General features: G+C 45.6%; 2 protein-coding genes across 5 annotated transcripts in view; one reads left to right on the forward strand and one right to left on the reverse strand.

The window, feature by feature from the left end:
* Positions 1 to 357: 357 nt before the first annotated feature.
* FAM72A (family with sequence similarity 72 member A) lies at positions 358 to 9,617 on the reverse strand. 2 transcript variants are annotated; one of them, XM_064733070.1, is made up of 4 exons: positions 9,337 to 9,617; positions 5,684 to 5,761; positions 3,360 to 3,484; positions 358 to 1,060 (listed from the first exon to the last, which is right to left on the reverse strand). In XM_064733070.1, the coding sequence occupies exons 1-4, from the start codon at positions 9,492 to 9,494 to the stop codon at positions 966 to 968; spliced, it is 456 nt and encodes a 151-aa protein (XP_064589140.1). In that variant the 5' UTR covers positions 9,495 to 9,617; the 3' UTR covers positions 358 to 965. The 2 variants fall into 2 exon arrangements, with proteins under 2 accessions (XP_064589140.1, XP_064589141.1); XM_064733071.1 differs by lacking the exon at positions 5,684 to 5,761.
* Positions 9,618 to 9,956: 339 nt separating this feature from the next.
* Positions 9,957 to 14,089, forward strand: part of SRGAP2 (SLIT-ROBO Rho GTPase activating protein 2) — a 153,233-nt gene continuing 149,100 nt past the window's right edge. For all 3 annotated transcript variants that reach the window (XM_064733342.1, XM_064733343.1, XM_064733344.1), the window contains exons 1-2: positions 9,957 to 10,031; positions 12,237 to 12,853. In XM_064733342.1, the coding sequence (XP_064589412.1) occupies positions 12,787 to 12,853 (67 nt within the window). In that variant the 5' untranslated portion in view covers positions 9,957 to 10,031; positions 12,237 to 12,786. The remainder of the gene's footprint in view (positions 10,032 to 12,236; positions 12,854 to 14,089) is intronic.

The following is a 14,089-nucleotide window of genomic DNA, read 5'->3' on the forward strand; positions in this document are numbered from 1 at the left end:
GTTTTGGAGAGGGAAAAAAAAAAAATATATATATATATATGAAAGTGGATGGGTTTTATTGCTGCCCTGAAGAAAAACTCCAGTGTAGCCTTGAAGTTCTACTAAGAAACTGCAAATTTAGGATTTATCAGGGAGAAAAACCATCAACTTGATCTCTGTAGAGACAGAACCCTTATTACTATTATTATTAATGTTATTATTATGCTGCCATTGGTCCTGGATGGTTTTAAACCAGGATAATAAAACATGGTATTATTATTATTATTATTATTATTATTATTATTATTATTATTATTAATAATAATAATAATAATAATAATAATAATAATAATAATCAAACGTGGTTTTATTATTTTCCTTCTGACTCTCAGCCCCCCTGATATGGAAACTTTAATAACAGACCCATGTGGCATTGCATGAGTATCAAAAATGCTCTTAAAACAGCCCAGAAAAGCAAAATTTTGGTGCTGAAACCCTGAAAGTATTGAAAAATGAAGCTGGAAATGCTCCAAGAGGCTTCCCAGGGCATATTTAGGAGCATCCTGAGGTGCAGAGGAGCTGCAAAGAGCAGCAGATCCCAGAGCCAGAGCAGAAAATTTGGAGTTTTGAGCTCTGCCAGACCTGGGTGATTATTCCTGAAAATTCCTTTGAACTGAGAAGAGCAGCTGAGAGGTTTTGCTCTGTGCAAAGTGCTTTGGGGAAGAAGAAATAAAGGATTATCAGCTGTTGAGGGTTAAGAATAAAAAGCACAACAGAGCTCAGTAAATGCACTTTGTGTTGGCATTTCCAAGGTGGATCTGCTCAGGCAGATTCAGGGGAAGAGCAAGAAAAATTCAATTTTTTTGATTTTTTTTTTTCCCAGATTTTCTGATTTTTTTTTTCCTGCTGTTTAAGCTCTGATGAGCCAGCGGGTGAAATGAAATCAATGCAGAGCAAAGAGGCAGGGAAGGTGCTGCAGGTGGAATTCATCTGATGAACTCCTCCTCGGAGGTGCAGGACGTGTCTCCCTCCGTGCTCTCCTCCAGGGCTGGCAGGTTCCCCCACAGCAAAACATTCACACCTGGCGGCAAGGAGACAAAGGAGGGGGAAAAATAAAGATATTTTTGGGTTGTGAACTTATTTTTAAGTTGCTCAACTGTTTATTTTGAGAGAAAATAATCCCTGCAAAAGCCAGGAAGTCACGTTCGTGGTGAATAAATCTATTTTCTATCTTCCTTCAAAGTGAGCTTGGGAGTGTTGTTGTTTATTTTTTCAGCCAAAGTCATAGGATAAATATTTATATATTTATGTAAATATATTATTATATACTTATAGAAATATATAAAATTATTTAAAATATAGTTATATAAAAGTAATATAAAAATAATTACAGAAGTAATATTATAAAATTAATATAACATATAATGTAATATACCATAATATACCATACTATAACATACTATTATATTATATTATATACTTATATTATATACTATTATATTATATACTATACTATACTATACTATACTATACTATTATATTATATTATATTATATTATATTATATTATATTATATTATATTACATTATATTATATTATGTTATATACTAGTATATTACATACTATTATATTACATTATATACTATTATATTACATTGTATTACATTATATATAGCACTCCATATAAATATATTACCATATAAAATTTAACATATCTTAAATATTATTAAAAAGGTAACATTATATATAATTATATAACAATTATATACTAATAATATAACAAATATTTTTTCTGTTAACATGTTAAGAAGAAGAAAGTTTAAAATTTTAAGATTTAAAATTTTAAGGTTTAAGATACAGAAAAAATAAAAGTCGTTGCAAAGGTAAACAAGAAGTTAAGGATGCGGTACTTTAAGTTTGTGTGATTATATTATATTATATTATATTATATTATATTATATTATATTATATTATATTATATGGAAAAGTGTTTTACAGAAAGGGTGATAAAGTGTGGGAAATGAATTTGTAGAGAATGAGGCATTTACAGCATGGTGTGGCAAAAGCTGATAGGCCAAGAAAGGCTTATAATGTATGAGTGTTGTAATTAGGAAATAGTTAATTTCTGATTGTGATGGTGTGAATTACAACATCTGTGTTGTCTCACCATTCACATGAGACTGAAAATGGAATAAAAGTTTTTAAATGTCTCTCAGCTGCCCCATCTGTGGGTCAGAAAAGAGCATAATCTGACAATAAAGCTCTGGAATGTTCTGCCAGGGGAGGTGGTGGAGTTCCCATCCTTGGGGGTGTTTAACCGAGCCTGGATTGGCACTGGGTGCCAGGGTTTGGTTGAGGGGTTGGGGCTGGATGGATTTGATGATTTTGAAGGTCTCTTCCAACCTGGCCATTCTGCGAATTCAGGGAATTCTGTGAATTTTGGAATTCCCAGGGACTGAGGAGATGGTGGAGTCCCCATCCCTGGGGGTGTTTAAAACAAGTTTGGGTGCCAGGGCTGAGTTGAGGGGTTGGGGCTGGGTTGGACTCGATCATCTTGAAGGTCTCTCCCAACCTGGTGATTCTGTGGTTCTGTGATGGAGGATGAGGATTTTAGGGAAAGGAAGGAAGCCAAGGGAAAGGGGATGGATTAAGAAAGGAGAGGAAGCCAAGGGCAAGGGGATGAGATTTTAAGGAAAGAAGCAAGGGAAAGGGATGAGGATTTTAAGAAGGGAAGAAGCCAGGGAAAGGGGATGAGTTTGAGGGAAAGGAAGGAAGCCAAGGAAAGGGATGAAGATTTGAGGAAGGAAAAGGGAAAGGGGATGAGGGTTTTAAGGAAAGGGAAGGAATGTCAAGGAAGGGAATCAGGATTTTAGGAAGAGGAAGCCAAGGGAAAGGGGATGAGGATTTGAGGGAAAAGGAAGGAAGCCAAGGGAAAGGGGATGAGGATTTGAGGGAAAGGGAAAGGGGATGAGGATTTTAAGGAAAGGAAGGAAGCCAAGGGAAAGGGGATGAGGATTTTAAGGAAAGGAAAGGAAGCCAAGGGAAAGGGGATGAGGATTTTAAGGAAGAAGCAAGGAAAGGGATGAGGATTTTAAGGAGAGGAAAGGGAAAGAAGCCAAGGGAAAGGGGATGAGGATTTGAGGGAAAGGGGATGAGGATTTGAGGGAAAGGAAGGAAGCCAAGGGAAAGGGGATGAGGATTTTAGGGAAAGGAAGGAAGCCAAGGGAAAGGGGATGAGGATTTGAGGGAAAGGAAGGAAGCCAAGGAAAAGGGGATGAGGATTTGAGGGAAAGGAAGGAAGCCAAGGGAAAGGGGACGAGGATTTGAGGGAAAGGGGATGAGGATTTGAGGGAAAGGAAGGAAGCCAAGCTGTCCCTCACCAGAAGGGTCCAGCCTGTTGATGCCCAGCACGGCCTGGCTGTGGAACATCCAGAGGTGCCCGTTGTTGCAGGACTGCAGGCAGGGCTTGCAGGGACAGATGACGTGGTAGCCAACAACATTCCCACTGGAAAAGGCAAGGAAAAGAGTGAACCTGGGGACAAAGGTGGATCTTGGTGGCTTTTTCCAGCTCCAAACATTTAAACATTTGTTAAACATTCCCAGTGCCAGGGCTTTATGCAACGCTGCTGTTTTGATGGGGTTAAGGGAACGGGGTGAAACAAGCATCTGAAATATTTAGGGAACATCTGTTGGGAGTTACAGAATATCTGAGTTTTGGATCTTTGGCACACAGAGAAGTGTTTAGTAACCTAAATTGTGTAACCCAGATTAGTTTACATACCAACAAATGCTGGAGGATTTCTGTATTTGTTTTCCTTTGGAAGGGCAGTGATTCCAGCCAGCAGAGAATTCCCCACACCCAAAATCCACCTGTACACTGTGCACAGGAGGCTGCCAGCAGCAGGAGTGATGAAAATGAGAATTATGGAATGGTTTGGCTTGGAAAGGACCTTAAATCTCATCCAGATGGGCAGGGACATCTTCCACCATCCCAGGGTGCTCCAACCTGGCCTTGGACACTGCAGGGATGGGGATGGGGCAGCCACAGCTGCTCTGGGACAGATTATTGCCCTTTATCCACTCTCCTAGGCTGAAACCATAACCACCATTTATCCATTTTCATGTGCTCTGGTGAGATATTTCCGTTTCTCTACTTCTACCTAAAAACCAAAATATTGCGTCCCTATCACAACCCAAATCGTTCAAATCTAAGAAAGGTAAAAATCTCCATCAGGGAGCTGAAAGAATTATCTCAGAAAGAATTATCTCTATCACACCTCCCTAGTTGTTTAAATCTGAGAAAGGTAAAAATCTCCATCAGGGAGCAGAAAGAATTCTCTTTCCCTATCACAACCCCCCATTTGTTCAAATCTGACAAAAGTAAAAATCTCCATCAGGGAGCTGAAAGAATTCTCTCAGAAAGAATTATCTCTATCACACCCCCCAATTGTTCAAATCTGAAAAAAGTAAAAATCTCAATGAGGGAGCTGAAAGAATTCTCTTTCCCTATCACACCCCCCCATTTGTTCAAATCTGACAAAAGTAAAAATCTCCATCAGGGAGCTGAAAGAATCCTCTGAGCTAACTGTGAGCTCTTTGAGAGTTGTTGTTTCCACCCTTAAATATCAAATAGGCATTATTAAGGAGGAGAAAAGAACTCCAAGAACTCCACGACAGCGTGCTCCATCTGCTCCCAACACCCCAACCTGCCAAGAGGATGCTCCATTAATTAGGGAATGAGTAACTGCTCCTTGCTGGGGCCTTGTTCACAGGGAAACCTCAGTGCTGAGGCACACACTGCATCGGGCTGTGATAAATAGGTATGATTCGTGCTGATAAAAATTGAAACAGTAATTAATATTGATGCAGTAATTAATATTTGTGAATAACAAAACAGTTAATAGTTAAAAGTTGTAATGCCAAAGAAGAAAGAAAAAAGAAGAGCTCCACCCACCCCCCCTTCCCAGCAGATGTTCTCAAAGACCACAGGAAAGAAGCTGAAGATACAGTTGCTAAAAATGACCAAGAACCTGGTTAAGTCCAAGAAAATGCTAATTATAAAGAACTTATTGCTTTGATATGCAGATGCAGTGATACGTTAGTCTTGGCTTACATTGGACTGGCTTGGTGCACATGTATAACCCAAAAGTGAATTAAAAGACAACGAGGAAGACTACAGGGCCTTCATCAGTGATGACCCCCAAAGACTTGTGCGACCACCAAACCGAGTAGTAGTAAAAGTAGTAACGAAAGCAGAAACAAAAAAGTAACAAACCTAAAATAAGAAGAGATAAAATTGACACATAGCATATAAAGAGTAACTTTTACTTAGCAAGCTTATACGTGAAGTAGCAAGAATCAAGAACCCTGCCCTCCGTACCCTGCGGTTGTTTTTGCTTATGCGCTATTACTTAAACCAAATTATCCCTTATTTATATATTTTCTAAACTATTTAATTAAAATCGTTGCTACCTTAAATATTGTTTAGGGTTTTTTTTTGATAAAACAATTAAACAAACATAACAGGGCAGGCGGCACAGAAGCTTCCAGCAGACTCATCCTCCTGAAAACGCCGTCACATTCCCACCGGGGGCTCGCAGAAAAGCTGATTTTCAACGCAGCAGCACTGAATGTGCAGGAGGTGACCCGGGAGGGGACACCCGGAGGGGCTGGGACACGCAGGGGTGGCCGTGGGCGAGCTCACCACGTCAGGCAGGCGATGCTCCTCACCCTGCACGCGCACAGCTCGCTGAAGCGGCAGCTCCCGGTGAAATCCACGGCTCTGGCGGGAAGGAAACGCACAAAACTCTGGGTTTGTGGTGGTCACAGCCTCAGGGTCACAGTGACACCGGGCTGAAGTCACCACAAAGCGATGCTGCTGTTCGTCCAGGGTGGTTTAAACCACGTTATTCTACTTTCCTTATGAGACTCACATGGAAATCTGAATTGTCACCACGTGGCATGGCACGAGTATCAAAAATCCTCTTAAAATAGCCCAGAAAAGCAGAGTTTGGTGCTGAAACCCTGAAAGTATGGACAAATAAAAATGGAAATGCTCCAAGAGGCTTCCCAGTGCATATTTAGGAGCAGGTGCAGAGATGCTGCAAAGAGCAGGAGATCCCAGAGCCAGAGCAGAAAACTTTGAGATCTGAGCTCTGCCAGACCTGGCTTCTTCTTCTTATTATTATTATCATCATTAATATCATTATTATCATGCTGCCATTAGTCCTGGGGCATTTAAACCACGTTATTCTACTTTCCTTATGACTCTCAGCCCCACTCACATGGAAATTTCAATTCGACAATTCAAATTTCCACGTGGCATTGCACGAGTATCAAAAATCCTCTTAAAATAGCCCATAAAAGCAGAGTTTGGTGCTGAAAACCTGAAAGTATGGACAAATAAAAATGGAGATGCTCCAAGTGGCTTCCCAGTGCATATTTAGGAGCATCCTCAGGTGCAGAGGAGCTGCAAAGAGCAGGAGATGCCAGAGCAGAAAACTTTGAGTTTTGAGCTCTGCCAGACCTGGCTTCTTCTTCTTCTTAATAATATCATTAATATCATTAATATCATGCTGCCATTGGTCCTGAGTGATTTAAACCACATTATTCTACTTTCCTTATGACTCTCAGCCCCACTCACATGGAAATCTGAATTGTCACCACGTGGCATTGCACGAGTATCAAAAATCCTCTTAAAATAGCCCAGAAAAGCAGAGTTTGGTGCTGAAACCCTGAAAGTATGGACAAATAAAAATGGAAATGCTCCAAGAGGCTTCCCAGTGCATATTTAGGAGCATCCTCGGGGGCAGAGAAGATGCAAAGAGCAGGAGATCCCAGAGCAGAAAATTTTGAGTTCTGAGCTCTGCCAGACCTGGCTTATTATTATCATCAATATCATTATTATCATGCTGCCATTGGTGCTGGGTGGTTTAAACCACGTTATTCTACTTTCCTTATGACTCTCAGCCCCACTCACATGGAAATCTGAATTGTCACCACATGGCATTGCACGAGTATCAAAAATCCTCTTAAAACAGCCCAGAAAAGCAGAGTTTGGTGCTGAAACCCTGAAAGTATGGACAAATAAAAATGGAGATGCTCTAAGTGGCTTCCCAGTGCATATTTAGGAGCAGGTGCAGAGATGCTGCAAAGAGCAGGAGATCCCAGAGCCAGAGCAGAAAACTTTGAGCTCTGCCAGACCTGGCTTCTTCTTCTTCTTCTTCTTCTCATCATTAATATCATTATTATCATGCTGCCATTGGTGCTGGGTGGTTTAAACCACGTTATTCTACTTTCCTTATGACTCTCAGCCCCACTCACATGGAAATTTAAAATTTGACAATTCAAATTTCCACGTGGCATTGCACGAGTATCAAAAATCCTCTTAAAATAGCCCAGAAAAGCAGAGTTTGGTGCTGAAAACCTGAAAGTATTGAGAAATAAAACAGAAATGCTCCAAGAGGCTTCCCAGTGCATATTTAGGAGCATCCTCAGGTGCAGAGGAGCTGCAAAGAGCAGGAGATGCCAGAGCAGAAAACTTTGAGTTTTGAGCTCTGCCAGACCTGGCTTCTTCTTCTTCTTCTTAATAATATCATTATTATCATGCTGCCATTGGTCCTGAGTGATTTAAACCACATTATTCTACTTTCCTTATGACTCTCAGCCCCACTCATATGGAAACTTTAATAAGAGACCAACGTGGCATTGCACGAGTATCAAAAATCCTCTTAAAATAGCCCAGAAAAGCAGAGTTTGGTGCTGAAACCTTGAAAGTGTTGAGAAATAAAACAGAAATGCTCCAAGAGGCTTCCCAGAGCATGTTTAGGAGCATCCTCAGGTGCAGAGGAGCTGCAAAGAGCAGGAGATCCCAGAGCCAGAGCAGAAAACTTTGAGTTTGAGCTCTGCCAGACCTGGCTTCTTCTTCTTCTTATTATTATTATTACCATTATTATAATTAATATTATGCTGCCATTGGTCCTGGGTGGTTTCTTATTATTATTATAATTATTATAATTAATATTATGCTGCCATTGGTCCTGGGTGGTTTAAACCACGTTATTCTACTTTCCTTATGACTCTCAGCCCCACTCACAAGGAAATTTAAAATTTGACAATTCAAATTTCAACGTGGCATTGCACGAGTATCAAAAATCCTCTTAAAATAGCCCAGAAAAGCAGAGTTTGGTGCTGAAAACCTGAAAGTCTTAACAAATAAAGATGTAAGAGGCTTCCCAGTGCATGTTTAGGAGCATCCTCAGGTGCAGAGATGCTGCAAAGAGGATCCCAGGAGATGCCAGAGCCCTGGTGCTCGGTGTGGCACTGCCATCAGAGGACACTGCTGCCAAATCCCAGCTCAGAAACAGAACAAAACCTCGGGGATGTCCAACCCCAAAGCTGTGATTGCTTATCTCCTCCGCAACCCATACTTTCTGATTACCATGTCATTTCACAACCTGATTTCCTTGCTATTCAAATCTGGCTCTGGGAAAGCTGAGCCCAGAGCCCCGGCAGCAGTGACAGATCAGGTTTGTTCTGTTTGTGGATCTTTATTTCAAATTCTAATCCTCGCTTTGGGAACGAGCAGGAGGAGCTTCCCGTGCCTGCTGAGCCTGTGTCATCCCTAGGGATGGAGAAAATTCAAATTTTGGGTTGCCCTGCATGGCACAGCCTCAGTTTTTGCTGGGATGCAGGGATGGGGTGTCCCGTGCTCTGCAGTGTCACAGACACCTTTTATGAAAAATCCTTTTGCTAGGATTCTCCTGAGAAGCTGAGAGGCCTCAGAAATGAAATGTAAAAAATTATTATCTGCTGCTGTGGAATGCAACAGGTGCATCTGTGATTGATTGTCTTTAATTAATGGCCAATCATAGTCCGTCTGTCTTGGACTCTCTGGTCAGTCACAAGTTTTTATTATCATTCCTTTCAAGCCTTCTGATGAAATCCTTTCTTCTATTCTTTTAGTATAGTTTTAGCATATAATTTTCTTATAATATAATTATGTAGTATATATATAATATATAAAATAATATATAAAACATAGTATATAATTATATTATATGATAATATAATTATAACATAATATATTAACAATATAATATATTAACAATATAATATACTAACAATATAATAGAATATATTATTAATATAATATAATAATATAATATAATATTTATATTATAATCAGCCTTCTGAAACATGGGGTCAAGATTCTCATCTCTCCCCTGTCCTGGGAGCCCTGTGAGCACCAGCACACTGCAGCCCCGTTCTCCCGGTGACAGCGGGTTCCGTGTCCCCCGGGGCTGGCATGACCCCGTCCCCGGTCGAACCCAGCCTTTCTCCGTTCCCGGTGCTTACCCCGAGGGCGGCATGTCGGTGGAGTAGAGGGCGGTGTCGGTGTCGGTGCCGGCCAGCAGCACCGCCTGCATCCCCCGCCAGCTCAGCACCTGCCGGCAGAACCGGCAGCACAGCACGGTCACGCACCGGTCCGCGAAGGTGCAGCCGGTGGATGACATGGCTGGGACCCGGTCCGGTCCGATCCTGTCCCTGTCCCGATCCTGTCCCTGTGCCTGTCCCGGTCCGATCCTGGTCCCTGTACCGATCCCAATCCCGGTCTCGGTCCCGGTCCCGGTCCGGCACCAACGGCCACGCTCCCACCTGTCAGTTTGAATTCCCGACCGCGCCCTCCCATTGGGCGCCTCAGGCCACGCCCACCCCATTGAAAAATCCGGTGGTACCACCCCTCCCGCCTGGCTATTGGTGGAAAGGCGCGCCGTGCGTCACTTTTATTGGTTGTATCTGCTGTCACTCACACTCGCGTCCCGGCGGGGCGGTGCCACGGGCGCCAAGCGGCGGGAAGAGGGGGCGGGCTCATCTTGGGCACGGCAATGCCTGATTGGTTACCACGCCCGTCGCTCATTCCCAGCGCTCCGCGCCCATTGGCCGAAGCGCTGGGCGGGGCGGGGCGGCGGCGGGCCGGTGCGGGGGACCGGGCGGCGGGCGCCAGCGGCCGGAGGACGCCCGGCTGCGGGAGGCGGCTCCGCAGCGCCCAGGTAATCGCCCCGCCCGGCCGCCCGACCCCCGGCCCTCCCGTGCCGCCCCCGGCAGGCACCGAGCACCCTCCCGCCGCCGGCCCCGCCGCCTCCCCAGCGCCCCGAGCCGCGTCCCCCCAGCCCCGGCCCCCCCTTCGGGACCCCCCCACGCTTCCTCTCCCCGCCGCCCGCATTGTTCTATCCCGGGCGGGATGCGGATCCGGCGGGTGCCGTGTTTGTTTATTTATTTCTTCCTCCCGTCCGCGCATCTCCCGCGGGGGCTGCGGCCGCGCGCCCGCCCTGCTCCCCCCTCCTCCCAAAAGAAAAAACGGGGAAGAAATCCAAATTGGAAAGAAAAGCCGGGGGAAAAGTTGTGTCCCGCCCTGCCCGGCTCAGCGGGAGCTGGAAGGAACCCTAAATCACCCCCCCCGAAAAGAAACCCGAAAAGGGAGAAGCTGCGGGCGGAGCCGCCCGGCGGGGGCGCGCCCGGTGTGCCCGGGGCTGCCGGCGGCGGGGCCGAGCCCGCGGGCAGCGCGGGATGCTGCGGGACCGGGGGAGCCCTGTACCCCAGGGAGCCCCCACAGCCCCGGGGCCGCTCCCCGAACAGCCCCGGAACCCCCGGGAGCCGCTCCCCAAATTCTCCCCCGGGACCTGCACCCCAAATCAATCCCAGCTCCCACGGGAGCCCCATCCCAAAGGAGCCCCGTTCCCTCGGGGGCCGCTCCCCGAACAGCCCCGGAAATTTCCCCCGGGACCTGCACCCCAAATGAGCCCCAAATTCTCCCCGGAGCTGCCCCTAAATCAACTCCATATTCTCCCAGGATCTGCACCCCAAATTCTTTCCCAGGACCTGCACCCCAAATACCCAAATTCTCCCGGGCTGCCCCAATGAACCCCAGCTCCCGGACTGCACCACAGGTCACCCGGGAATTCTCCCCCGGGAGCTGCACCCCAAATGACCCCCAAATTCTCCCCCGGGAGCTGCGCCCTAAATCAACTCCATATTCTCTCCCAGGATCTGCACCCCAAATTCTTTCCCAGGAGCTGCACCCCAAATGAACCCCAAATTCTCTCCCAGGACTTGCACCCCAAATTAACCCCAAATTCTCTCCCAGGACTTGCACCCCAAATTAACCCCATATTCTCTCCCAGGACCTGTACCCCAAATCAATCCTAAATTCTCTGCCGGGACCTGCACCCCAAATGAACCCCAAATTCTCCCCTGGGAGCTGCTCCCCCAATGAACCCCAGCTCCTACTGGAGCTGCATCCCAAAGGAGCCGCGTCACCACCGGGAGCCGCTCCCCAAATTCTCCCCTGGGACCTGCACCCCAAATCAAGCCTAAATTCTTTCCTGCACCCCATGTGAACCCCAAATTCTCTCCAGGGACCTGCACCCCAGATCAATCCCAAATTCCGTCCTGGGACTTGCACCCCAAATCAACCCCACATTCACTCCCGGGACCTGCACCCCAAATTTTCCTACTGAAGCCACATCCCAAAGGTGCCCTGTTCCCAAACAGCCCCATAACCCTCGGGATCTGCACCCCAAATTCTCTCCCGGGACCTGCACCTTAAATCAACCCCAAATTTTCTCCTGGGACCTTCTCCCCCACGACCTGCACCCCAAACGAACCTGATATTCTCTCCCAGAACCTGAACCCCAGATTCTCCTCTGGGACCTGCACCCCAAATGAACCCCAAATTCTCTCCCAGAACCTGAACCCCAGATTCTCCCCTGGAACCTGCACCCCAAATGAGCCCCAGCTCCCAAGGGAGCCACATCCCAAAGGATCCCTGCTCCTCAAACCATCCCCTGTTTCCCTGGGATGTGCACCCCAGATTCTCTCCTAGGACCTGCACCCCAAATTCCATCCCAGGACTTGCACCCCAAATGAACCCCAAATTCTGCCCCGGGACCTGCACCCCAAAAGAGCCGCATCCCAAAGGATCCCTGCTCCCCAAACCATCCCCGGGACCTGCACCCCAAATCACCCCGGGATATCCCAAAGGAGCCCCAGCCGTGCCCGGTCCCGGTGTAGGCGTGTTCCCTCGGTCACCTGGGGGCTGCAGCTGGAACCTCACACTGCTGCTGCTCAAAGGACGATTTGCAATGTCAGGGTGTCAGGGCAGCTTTGCTTCCCATCACCGATTTGGGCTGCGAGCTGTAATTTTATAAATATATTTATATATATATATCATTATTGTTATTATTTTGTGTTTTCAGGCAAGCAAACCAAAAGCTGCTTCCCCTCTGCTGCTGCTCTCGTTTGGGATTTGATTTGCATCATCTCCGTGCCCATTAAAAGAAATAAATAAATTAAAAAAAAAAAAAAAAGAAGAGAGGAGGAAAAAAAATTTAAAAAAAAAAAAAAAAGGGCAAACCAAACCCACACAAAACATGTGCGGAAGGACTTCCACTCCCTGGCTGTGCTATTGAGGATCAGGAAGAGCCTTTGGGGCTGCAGGATCTCGCCAGGGCTGATGCTGCTGCTCAAGGATTTGGTGCAGGGAGACAAAACTGCTGCCTCTTCCATCCGCTGATCTCAACATCTGCATTTTCCTGCTGCTGTGCTCCCTCTCACACCCTCTCTCCATGGACTGATTTTTTGATTTTTTTCCCCTTTTTTTTGCGGGGTGGGGGGGGGGTGGGGAAGGGAAGGACGAGCAGCGAGCCAAGGCATCGTCGTGCTGAGAGGAGCAAAAAATTCCCTTTTCTGTCTCTCGTGTTCTGGTGGATCTCTTTCGAGGTTATTCAGCTTTTTGGACAAGGAAACATGACGTCGCCAGCAAAATTCAAAAAGGATAAGGAGATCATAGCTGAATACGACACTCAAGTGAAAGGTAAGGAATGGTTTTTATTTCCATCCCTTCCCTGCGAGCCTGCCTGGCGATTGTAGGAGTTTGCAGTGGATGTTTGGGTGGGGAAGAGGGAAATCATTTGCAGATTGCCTGGAATTTGCAGGGGTTTTTTTTGGGAATACAAAGCTGGGTCGGGTTTGCGGCGCTGTCTGTCCTCATGGGGTAGTTCCTGCTTTGGTGCTGCCGTTGTTTTAAGGTTATTTTTAATGGAATACCCACATTTTTGAGTTCGGGGAGATCCATCTTCTTCCCTGCCTGCCTTTCCCAGACACGGCTTTGCATGTGAAATATGAGAGGCAGGGAATTGCTTTTTAATCCTCTGCCTGTCATGGGAATCTCTGAACAATCTGTGCAGTGTCACAGGAGCATATTTCCACTGCTGCTGATGGGGGACTGTGCCCCGGGGTCCCTGCCATGCTGTTTGTGCTAGAAACTTCCATTTTTCAGCATTTTCCCCATCATCATTCCCTGCTTTTTCCTTGCCGTGCTGGAGTGTAACACCTCGAGGCTGCAGTGTGGGTGTGGGTGTACACACACACACACACATAGAGAGACATAAAAAAATGAATAAATGAATAAAACTCATGCAGCAGCGTTATTCTCATCATCACAGGGAATAATAAACAGATTTAAAAATGGGATTTGCAATGACCATGCAAGTCTCCTGCAGAATTCAGCTGGCTAGCATGTGCCCTGGGTTAAAAAAAAAAATATAAAATATGGTGAAATTCCCCCCCTGAGCTGCTTATTTTTGTGAAGTTTTCGGGATTTAAAAGAATAATTAGGGCTTGTGCATGGCTTGATCCGTGGCTGCTAGGAAGTTGTGAGATTCAGTGATTTATCTAATTGGTTGAAACTTGCTTGGTATGCTCAGAGCATGCAGGAAAGATGGCCTTCGGGCAGGGTTGATTGAGTTAAATCAATGCAATTTGAAAAAGGAAAAAAAAAAAAAAAAGCCAGATTTAAATCTGAGGAGGAAACCTAGATTCAAATTGACAATTAAGATATTGTTTTGCAATTAGGTGCTCGGTTATTTTTCCTGCTGGGGAGGGGGTTTTGCTTGTTGGTTGTAAATCATTAAAATGTGTTGTCCTACCCTGACCCCTGTGCCCTGCACCTAGAAGCAGTTTGGGTACTTATGTTGAAAAATGCTTATTTGAGCAAATATGAAGCTGTGTTGAGAGTTTTATTTTTATTTTTTTTTCTCTTAATATTGAG

Source organism: Zonotrichia leucophrys, chromosome 26 (genome assembly GCF_028769735.1).
Source record: "Zonotrichia leucophrys gambelii isolate GWCS_2022_RI chromosome 26, RI_Zleu_2.0, whole genome shotgun sequence".
Lineage (NCBI taxonomy): Eukaryota > Metazoa > Chordata > Aves > Passeriformes > Passerellidae > Zonotrichia > Zonotrichia leucophrys.

Bases quoted from the DNA above. Each gene is read 5' to 3' on its own strand.
- FAM72A (XM_064733070.1), bottom strand. From the start codon at position 9,494: ATGTCATCCACCGGCTGCACCTTCGCGGACCGGTGCGTGACCGTGCTG. The intron at 5,762-9,336 runs GTAAGCACCGGG...CCTTCCCGCCAG, and splicing joins ACCGACATGCCGCCCTCGGG to AGCCGTGGATTTCACCGGGA. The intron at 1,061-3,359 runs GTGAGGGACAGC...CCTTGCCGCCAG, and splicing joins CAACAGGCTGGACCCTTCTG to GTGTGAATGTTTTGCTGTGG.